Consider the following 11,033-nt stretch of genomic DNA (forward strand, 5'->3'; position numbering starts at 1 on the left):
AGGGGACATTGAGGTCCTGATGGATGATTTGATTTGTGACAAAGTAAGGAGCATTAAGGATTTTACGAAGGATTTTCCTTTGAATTTTAAAAATATGAACATCGATTTGAATATTCTATGCGAAATAATGCATCTAAACTTCGCTTGACCTACGGAACAAATTAATTGCTGATAAAATACCAAAATAAGTGAAACTAAACAATCCCTGGGAACTAAAATGTATAAAAGATAACTGTTGCAGCATACTTAAAAAAATAAACATATTTCTGATTTTGACCATAAATTAATTTTACATAAAGAAAATAATATTTCTAAAAGAAAAATACTTGTGGCTATATCTGAAAATAATAATTATATATTATTTATAATCTTAACACTTTCTTGAGACTGGTTAATATTGTTTAAATAAATAAAATTTTATCCATTTTGGTCTCAAAACATTTGTATTCCATTTCTAAGTCCAACGTTTCAATCTCCATCTTCAAGGACAATCATAATACAATTTTAGAACCAAAACATTTTTAAAAACTACTCCATGCAGGCTATTCTGCCCAGGTCATTTCTATTAGTCCTCAAAATACCCTAATTAGTCAAAATTTCCACATTGAATTAAAAATTAAAATTATTTATCACAGTCAACAGTAAAAATTATTACAAAAATAGGGCAGAATCGCCTGCATAAAGTAATTTTTTAAAATGTTTTGGTTCTAAAATTGTATTTAGAATTCGCCAAAAAGTCGGACTTATAAATAGAATAAAAAACGTTTTGAGACTAAAATGGATAAAATTTTATTTATTTAAACAATAATTGTGTAATTTTCAAACTTAATAATTTGATACCTGACCTGAGTGTGAGGTAGGTTAAACAGCGTTGTTTATAAATTAGCTATAGTTGCGTAACATAATTTGATATTAAAATAATTTATATTTAGACGATAAAGGGACAAATCAAGACAATTAAGCATAAAATAGGGCAAATTATTTAATTAAAAAAAAAAATTGTATTATACCTTGCCAGAACAGTCAGCAAAGGTTTAATAGTTAATGTGAGGGTGTGAAATTATAGTTCGCTAATTTATTATTAATAATTATTTTAAAATTTTTAATTATATTTTCGTAATTAGAGCATAAATTTCAAAAAAAGAAATACAATCTTTGCCTGTAGAGCAGTCGTTAAAATAAGGAGTCTAATCTATTAAGCCTGTTTCTGGACTTCCTCCAACTGCGTATGCGGCAATTATACAATTTTTACGAAGACCATGAATTAAATAAGGTTTATGAGTTGTTTTTTTTGTATTATACCTTGCCCTAATTGCCAGCAAAGTTTTAATAGTTAGCGTGGGGGTATGAAATTATACTTAAGTACGCTAATTTATAATTAATAATTATTTAAAAAAAATTAATTATATTTTCGTAATTAAAGCTTTTATTTAATAGATTGTCCTTGCTGATGGTCAGGTAGGCCAAAACGTGTGGGACATTTAAAATAAATAAAAAGACTGTTACAAATATATGGATACAATTTATTATAATTAAATAATAAAGCTATCCTCGAATAAGATATCAGAAAGTATCTATAAAATAATTAACTTGATGTCTACTTTAAAAAAACTAAATCATTTGAGTATCTAAAAAAAATTTAATTTAAAATTATATTTAATATAATAAAATTGATATAATAAAATTAAATTTATCATATATTAAAATGCATTTCTGCAGTTTACTTGTGTATATTTTGTGTTCCATTTTAATTTTTAAGTAATATATTAGTTTATTATTGTAGGTTTCTCTTTATTCGCCTCAAATTAACCGGTTCAACCAATGTTTCGGTCTCGACTGGAACGGATAAGCGGTGTTCTACAATACTTGGTCAAACCATTTGTATATACCTATGAAAATGTGGTTTGTATGCTTTTATCAAACATTAAAAATAATGAGTTCGTCTGGTGTGTAACAACTGAGCAGTTTTATTTTGGTTCGTCTTGACCGTCACGTCAGCACGTCTATTGGTGTGTCAGTTTGAATCAGTTACGTAAGTTTTTGGTCCTCCGCAACCGGATTGTATTTTAATACAATTAACTTTTAATTACAATTGTCTTTGTTAATTTGTAACTTATGTAGTAATTTAATATTATTTATCCCTAATGTAATTATGTATCTTAATATTTATTTATTTTTATTTTTTTTTTTACAGGTACACCCATCAACCGTCTTCCTATAATGGCGAAATCAGTCCTCGATCTTTACGAGCTATACAACCTCGTCATTCAAAGAGGAGGACTTGTTGACGTCATAAATAAGAAACTTTGGCAAGAAATTATTAAAGGGCTTCATTTACCATCTTCCATCACGTCAGCGGCTTTTACGCTACGTACCCAGTAAGTATTGTGTTTTTTTAATCCTTATCTTATTTATTTGTTTTTATTACTTACTTTTGTTTTAGTTACTAAAAATTCAAAGTAATATTTTAATTAGAAGCTTGATTTATACCAGTAAAACCAATTTGTCTATAAAACTAAAAAAAATTAATGAAAACAAGCCGAGTATTCAAAGGTTTATTCATTTCACTGAATGACAGAATAGGGTCTTTTTTATTGCCAAATTTAGCGAAATATAATATAAAAAATTTATAGCTTCATTAAAAAGATTAGGTTGGACGAAACTATTTATATTTCCAGACGTTTAAATTAAATTTATTAATTAATTAATCTTATTAGAATCCACCTAACTCCTAAAATCATAGATACAAACACTGACGCCTACATTCCCATTGCTGGTCGTCTCGGGGAGTTAATTTGGGGGGCCCTATTAGTGAAAATACTTATAAAAATAACTAATTATAAATTGTATATTATTAAAAAAAATAAAAACTTATTTTTGTATTCTTGAATTTTTATACGAGTTATCGATAAGTTAAAATTTATAACTATCGGTTTATTATTTAATTTGGAATTATATAAATAAGGCTGTTAAAAATTCAGTAGAGATTTTCAGGTTATTTGAAACTTTATTCCGTTTAAACCTACACTTTATTCTGTTTTAAACCTATTATCTACCCGATTCAACATATATAGAATAATATATTGAAATTCAATATTGCAGGAATTTTCACATTTTGGATTAATTGCACGATTTTGATGCATATTGTGCTATTTTTAGCCTGAAAATACCAAATTTTAATAAAACAAAATTGAAGACTTAAACCAAATTTCTCTTATTATACACATAAAGGTGTGTAGACCAATATTTATTTATTTTAGTCCTCATTAAATTTATATTTTAAAATAGGAAAATATGAGGTAAGGTAAAAAATTGTTTTATATGCGAAGAGTCGATATCAACGTAAAAAAAAAAGGACAAATAACAAATTTAATAATTTAAATATTTTTTAAATAGCACTCACCAGTGGTTGAGGGTGAACTATAAAAAAACGTCTCTTACAAAACGTTCCAAGTTAAAAAAACGTTCATTAGTACTGTTTTGAACTTGGATTCCTACTGCACCTCTAATCTTTCATTATTCCATCTGACTCAGTCGTGGTTAAGGGTAATTCTGGCAATAATATTTTTCGTTGTATCTAGCAAGTTTACATAGAGTCAAACACGTTTCTACGTGCATTAATATTATAAATCAAAGATGTGGGTGGTTTGTGAAGGTATGATGAGCGCACAACATCGTATTTTTGTATGGATATGAAAAGAACATTTCAAGGATCTGGGTTCGAATCCAGGTGTGGTAGATAATTATTACACTGTAGCACACTTTAGGTTCTGGAGCCCTGCTGGAGCTCACTCAGCCTCATAGAGTGGGTACGTTTAATTGGAAGTTGAGCGTGATCTTAAAAAAAATCGTTGTTCTAAAAACAGTGCTTCCTTTTAATATTATAAAGAATATTTAAATTTTATATTTTTGTCTAACTTATGATTTTTTTTTAATTAAAGGATTTTAATTACCAATTATTTAATTTATGCAAGAATAAATAATTCAAATCAAAATTTTAGAAGTATTTTGTTTTTAAAATAAACCTTCAAAAATTACAAAATGAGAAGCGCGGTGGCACAGTGGTAAGCCATTATGCTACTAACTCCAAGGACCCGGATACGAATCCGGCTGTGGCATATAATTATTTTCTGTTATTTTCTGTCGTGAGTCAACCCTGTGGCTTCTGCAGCCTTGCTGAGATCCACCCAGGCTACCCTTAATTGGGGAGCGTGATCTTGAAAAAATCACCTCCTTATATAGCCTTGTTGTTCTAAAATCAGTGCTTCCTTACAATGTACTGAACCCATAATCCTTCATGGGTCCACATTAATATTATTATCTGAAAAAATAAAGAATTAATTGCATTGTTTAAATTAATCTTACCACGTATTTTCGACTTAAACTAATTTTTAATATTTTTTCTCGGAGACTACCGATTAGGAACCTTCTACAAAGAACTTAAGCCTACTGTTTTGAAGTTCCTTTGTTTGTTGTTGTCCTTTTCCCATTTCCCAAGACACCAGTGGTCCAATAACTTGGGTATCGTTAGTTGATTTTTAATAACCCCTGGCAATGTTATTGTGAGATTAGACCATTCAATCTGGCCTGGAAGCGACCGTAGATCCTGAAATAATATTGCTGGTATAGAGACGACGGTGCTTTTTGGCAAGAGTACAACGGATCTTATCGAAATCCAATCTGTTACGAATCGGAGCTGAGTTATATTGGTCCTCTTCAAATCATCAGTCACTGTCAGTCAGTCCCAGCCTGACACCAGGGAGATATAAATACTAGCTTACTTTGATCCATTGTCGCTTTTCCCTTCCTTACCTTCTTTTTTCATTAATAACTACGTCTCCTACTCCATCCTTATTTACCTAGACTTTCTTCTAAAGTTCATTCCCTCTCTCGTCTCGTCTGGATTTTCGGAGATGAAATCATTACAAGTTCAGCTATTTTTATTTTTATTTTTTTTAAATTAATCTTTGGTCATTAGAAATTAATGTTATAATTTGTATAAATAAAAATAGACGTGCGTGTCCTTAAATTTCACAAAGGCGCAACTATCAAGCTGACTACTGGTGTTTGTGTGTGGTAGGAACCTTCTTTCTCCCATCGTGCAATATAATACTTACATATCCGTGGTGTTGGAGACATAGGGTATGCACTAGTATGCACTAAACTTATTAGATTGAAAATGTTTATTATTGGGGATGGAACAAAACATCATAATTATATTATTTCAATTTCTTGAGGCAAGGTAATTATTTATTAAATAAATCAAAAAATTTGATTCCATTTTTGTCTCAACACTTTTATATAATAAGATATAAATGGTTTGTTATATGGTAGTGTATTAATTGTGGATAATCTTATATAAGAAAAATTAAATATTAATGATTTTAAATCTTTAAAAAATAGGCTTTTAACTTATAATAAAGAAAATGACCTGGGCAGAATAGCCTGCAAAAGTAACTTTAAATTAATGTGAGGAAGAAATTATATTGAAGATGTCCTTGAGGATGGCTAAAATGGCCGAAACGTTGGACTGGTGAAAAATAAAAGTGTTGAGAAAAAAATGGATACAAATTTTTTGATTTATTTAATAAACAAAACATCATAGTCAAATCTAATATATAATTAGAATTATTAACTGGAAAAATTAGTAAAGTTTTCTAACTTAATTTATTAGAATACCGTATAAGTAGGCTACTTTGCTCCTTAAGGTTCCACTAACGTTGAACGTTTCGCTCAAGTGTTGCACACCAGTGGTAGTGAAAGGCGCCAAAAGACAGGTAGGGAAAGAGGAAATATTTATCTTTCGAGACGGATATTTTTTTCATTGTATATGTGTTTTTAATTATTTGAATAGATCAATTTTTTTAAATAAACAAAATTAAATTTAAAAAAACTTCTAAAAATGTGACAGCTGTTCTTCATTTGTGGACCCAAGTCTCCCGATGTTTTGTTTATAGCCTAATTATTTTTTATTTTAAATAAATTATAAATAAATTTCTAATCAATTTAAACAATATATAATTTGGATTATTTTTTTAAAAATTCTATTCTACTTTTAAATTTCAAGAGAAAATTTATATTAAGTTTAAAAAAGAAATCATCGTTGTTCTACCTTTCATTTAATTTTTTTTTTATTTTACTCTTCTTTTTTTTTGGTTCTTCTATGGAAAGATAGTCTTGAATTTCTCCAGCTATTCATTCCCAGATGTTTATAAAGTTTTGTTAAGACTCCCTACGTACTTATAAACTTTCCTCCACTATCTATTGCTCATAAATCAACACAGTATAAACCAGAGGCGATTTGTTTATTGTGTATTATATACTATAAGGAAGCCAATGCATAAATTTGAGACATTTCTGATTCCTATACGTGGATCAAAAGTGCAGAATATAAAAAAAAATTAATTTTCTTAGGGTTTTCAACGGTGTATCATCTATCTATATTATTCTTTCATGATTAATATTTTTTTTTTTATTAATAATAACAATAATACTTCAAATAAAAACAAAAAAAAAGTATTGAGGTGTAGATAGTTGACCGTAGATTAATGCTTGAAGAAGTTTGTCGGGGGGTGCGGTCAGCAAAGAACAACATAAATAAACAAAACCATATTTATTTATTTTATGCCAACGTTTTCGTCTATATCTACGTATAAATATAAATATCTCTACGTATAAATATCTCTACTTTAGAGATATTTTGAAAATTTGGCATTTGAGCCATCAGACTATTTAACTGATAGACCTAACTGATATGTGATACCATTTAATTGTATTTAGATAAAAAAAAAAAAAACTTTGTTAAAGTAATAAAAAAAAATAGTAAAATAAATTATATTATGGTACACTTATGGTAAGCTAATTTAAGAGAAATTGCAGCAAAATCCCAAATATATACCAAATTTAAATTGTGAATTTCAGTTTCGTACGATTTTTGTTTTTTGATCTAGGTTCTTCAAACAAAATTTTGTGAGACTGTTTATTTGCACTCAGAGAAATAAGTATACGGTGTTGCATAAAAAAATTCGGATTCTATTAGTTTCACGACCACTATACTTCTCCTTAGTATATATTTTATATGTAGTTAACAAGGGTTTAAAAATAATTACATTGATGATTTATTTAAACATTTTATTTTGGTACTTTACTAATCTCTACTTATTACTCTTTTCTAATCTAAACTCGCAATAGACGAGACATTTCGCTTAATTTTATAAAAACTTTCACTCGTGTTGATTGTGACTTATTAAACTACCCTTATTAACTCTTTTAAAAAATGTTTTTAATTTTTCAATAACATGAGAATTGAATAAAGGAGGCATTACATAATTGTCTGGCTCTCCGACCAAACAAGCTTTGAATTGACTAAATAATTGATCATACTAAAACATGCTAAGTCACGTTGAACTAACCAGTAATTGTTAAGAAAAATTCAATTGAGATAGCATTATATATTGTTTGTCATCTCGGATTTACGTCTTGCTCATTCATCTAAATTTGATGTGGACATGAACAAAAAGTTACGGCTCACGTGTTGACTTCAATCATTAATAACTGATAATTCTGAATTCGATTCGCTGTTGACAATAGAATTGAATCACGATTATATCTGTTCTTAGATATGCTTTCCTGACCATCTGGCTGATATTAGTTAAGAGGGATAATTAATTATAAATATATATTTATAATGTATTCTTAGTGAAACAAAACTGTCCTTATTATTGATATATAAAAAGCTGATGAACGATTTATGTTTTCAAAGTATATTTGAAGACAAAATACAATATAAGGTTACGTTACAGTGATAAGCATTATATTCATGCGTTAAAAAATAAAATTAATGCAACAGAAAGTTAATTTTAAAAAACCCAAATACACTGATAAAACACTAACACATATTACTTATTTATTAAATATCATTAAAAAGTCTTAAAAAATTGCATTATAATTATAATATAATTTAATGATTGTTAAATAGTATAATGTATAATAAGGTGTGTAAGAAACAAAACTGGGCAGCATTTCAAAGAAAATATTTTAAGAAGTAAATATAAAATACATTGGTCGTAACTGTATTTTCCCTTAAAATTAAAAATTACAAAAAAGTGTAATTGTATTTTGTCTAAATTATATATATTTTATTATTATTATTATTTTGAATATAAAAATTAATTGAAAAAGAACAACTCAGTTCTTTAAATATTTTGATTTGTAATTTTGTTTTTAAAAAAATACTTCTAAAATTTGGATTTGAAATATTTTTTATAAATTAAATAATTAGTTTAGTTCTTACTTTGAAAAAGAAGTGTTTTAAATAATTTCTTTAAAAGATACATATAAAAATATGAAATTAAAATATTTTTCTCCCAGGTGTGTTATGAAACAAATATAATTATTTAAAGATTGTTATACTTAATGTTTTGTAGTTTCTTTTTTCATAAACAAGAAACATTTTATATAAAAAAAAAAAAGAAGTAATATAAGAAAATGTTTTATTAAATTTTGATAACCTTTTTTATAACCTGTGCTTTACTACAAACCACTTAAGGTCTTGGGTTAAGTACTTTGTAAGGAAGTACTCTTTAGACCAATGGTTGTGCATGGAGCTAATTTGGTCAAGATCGCGCTCAACCGTCAGGTTATTTCCAACAATAATCCGTCGGAACATTAAACAAATGGAAACATATGGGAAACAATAATTTTTTCTCATTTGTTGAAGTCTACAGGTGGATACGAAAATAGGTCTAGTGTATAAAACAGTTAGAAATATAAAAATATATTTATAAAAAAAAAAAAAAAAAAAAACAGAAGAAAAATAGAAATTTAGTTTTATGCTAAGATCAAGTATAAAATAAATAAATTTAGCAAATTTTATCTATCTGTTAATTGAAATAAGTTAATCACCGAAAGAATAGGTTTCAAGATTTAACATGAGCGTTGTGAAAATTTTGTTAAATAAAAAAAAATTAATAATAAAGTTCAATTTGAAATATCAAAAAATCTTATACAGAGACAAGTTATAAAACCTATATGGGCCTATCAAAAATGTTTGTTTGCACGAGGGACTCCAACAGACAAATAATACAAAGATTCCAAAACGAAGATCTGAAGTTACACGTCAATGAACCCTGGCACAGCAGAAATGCCGATCTTCACTGAAATTTTTGTATAACTTTTAAATAAATTATTTAAATTACGAAGTGTTTTAATTATCCATTATTTAATTTATGAAAGACAACAAATTTCTAATCAAAATTTTAGAAGTATCTTGTTTTTAAAATTAATCTTTAAAAAATAAAAATACAAAAACAAAATATTTGTATTTGTAAAAAATCCACTAACTCCAAGGACCCGAATTCGAATCCGACTGTGGCTAGTTAAACCTGTAGGTTCTGGGATCCACTCAGCCTCATTAAATTTAAACCCTTAATTGGGGTAAAGTCTGGCGGTTTAGCTTCATCATGGAAAAATCACCTCCTTGTATAGCCGTTGTTCTAAAAACAGGGCTTCCTTACAAAGTACTGAACTCATGACCCTTCACGAGTCGTAATGGTTCACATTTATTTATTATTACTATCATTACAAATAAAAAATACTTACGGCTTGAGTACTTGTACTTTTTTGATTTTATAAAAAATACTAATAAGCACACAATGATCTTGATTGTGATCTCAATAAATAAATAAAAAATATTAGAGTTTTATATCAGTGGCGTTTATAAAAGATAAAAAACTGAAAATGCAAACCCCTGTACCTACAATTGTTTTGTATTATATCTATCAATTAGATATTTATTTTAAATCTCGAATTATTCCGAACATATTTTGTATGTTGTTATGTTTCTATATAAACATTTTGAATTCGTGTATTGTGTTTATAATATCTGAGAAATTGTCCTCTTTTAAAATTCCATGCTATATTTATAATTTTAGTAATGTGTATGTATTTTCTTTACTTACTTTTCACCTATGTCAATTATTTATCTTCAAGCGAAATCCAAAGCATAATTATTAATAAGTTTGAAGTATGGAGGTTCTGATGAGTGATTTTTTTTTTTTTCCTTTCTAAATTAATTTTAAAGCTATATATTTTTATTATTTTTTTTTTTTTTTTTTATCTGTCCCACAATAGTTCGTTACAATTAATGCTGATAATTAACGTTTACTGCAGCGTGAGGTCATCTCGAGATGGCAATTATCTTGGATATGTAGAATAATTAGATTGATTTAAACCAGTTCAAAATATAATCCTGACGACAATTGGCTCAAATATCTTAGAGGTGGGTTAAACGAGGCAGATATTAATAATCCCGCGAGGCATCCCTGTCACTCATTCCTATTCCTGGCTCAGCAACCTGCTTAAGGTAGCCCCAACAATCTTCTGATAACTTAACTGTCTTCCTTCAGTCATTCAACGTTTAATAGTTGCCATCATTATTCGGAAAACAAAAAAAAATAAACACATCTGAGGTAAGATTTGTCGGAAAAAAATGTTTTCGTAAATTTATCTGCTACCTAAATTAACGATCTAAAGAGATCTGGATGAAGTTGGGAAAAAAGGCATTCTAATGCCTGGTAATTAGAGATAAAAAAAATCACTTCTTTATTTTAAATTAAAATTTCAATTATAATATCCGGAATATAAACGTTTTTACATCCTCAGGTACTTTCTTACTCTAATTATGATTTTTTTAATAATAACAAATTCTTATTATAACTTACTTCGGGCCACGTTCGTTTAGAATAATATTACAGGCAATAACAACGTTGTGTTTAAAAGAAAGGGAAATAATATTACTTAATATAAAGAAAACATATACATGACAACAGGTAGCGGCACCAGGCTACTAAATCCAAGGTCCCGGTTTCGAATCCGGCTGTGGTAGATAGATTATTTTCTGTTGCACTGTAGCCATGAGTCAGCCCGCTGGGGGGGGGGGGAGAGTCCACCCAGCCTCACGAAGTGAGCACCTTTAATTGGTTAAAAATCTGGTGGTCGAGCGTGATTCTGATTAAATCACCTCCTTGCACAAC

The 11,033-nt window shown here is 28.1% G+C and overlaps 1 protein-coding gene across 1 annotated transcript in view; it reads left to right on the forward strand.

Annotated features, from left to right (window-relative positions):
* Positions 1–11,033, forward strand: part of LOC106683527 (protein dead ringer) — a gene marked incomplete in the record, with an annotated part of 267,292 nt that overhangs the window by 234,134 nt on the left and 22,125 nt on the right. Inside the window, 1 exon segment of the mRNA XM_067052184.1 lies at positions 2,195–2,378. Within this exon segment, the coding sequence (XP_066908285.1) occupies positions 2,195–2,378 (184 nt within the window).

The sequence above is a fragment of the Halyomorpha halys genome, unplaced genomic scaffold, assembly GCF_000696795.3.
Source record: "Halyomorpha halys isolate HHAL.00 unplaced genomic scaffold, Hhal_1.1 Scaffold27.1, whole genome shotgun sequence".
In the NCBI taxonomy this organism is placed as follows: Eukaryota; Metazoa; Arthropoda; class Insecta; order Hemiptera; family Pentatomidae; genus Halyomorpha; species Halyomorpha halys.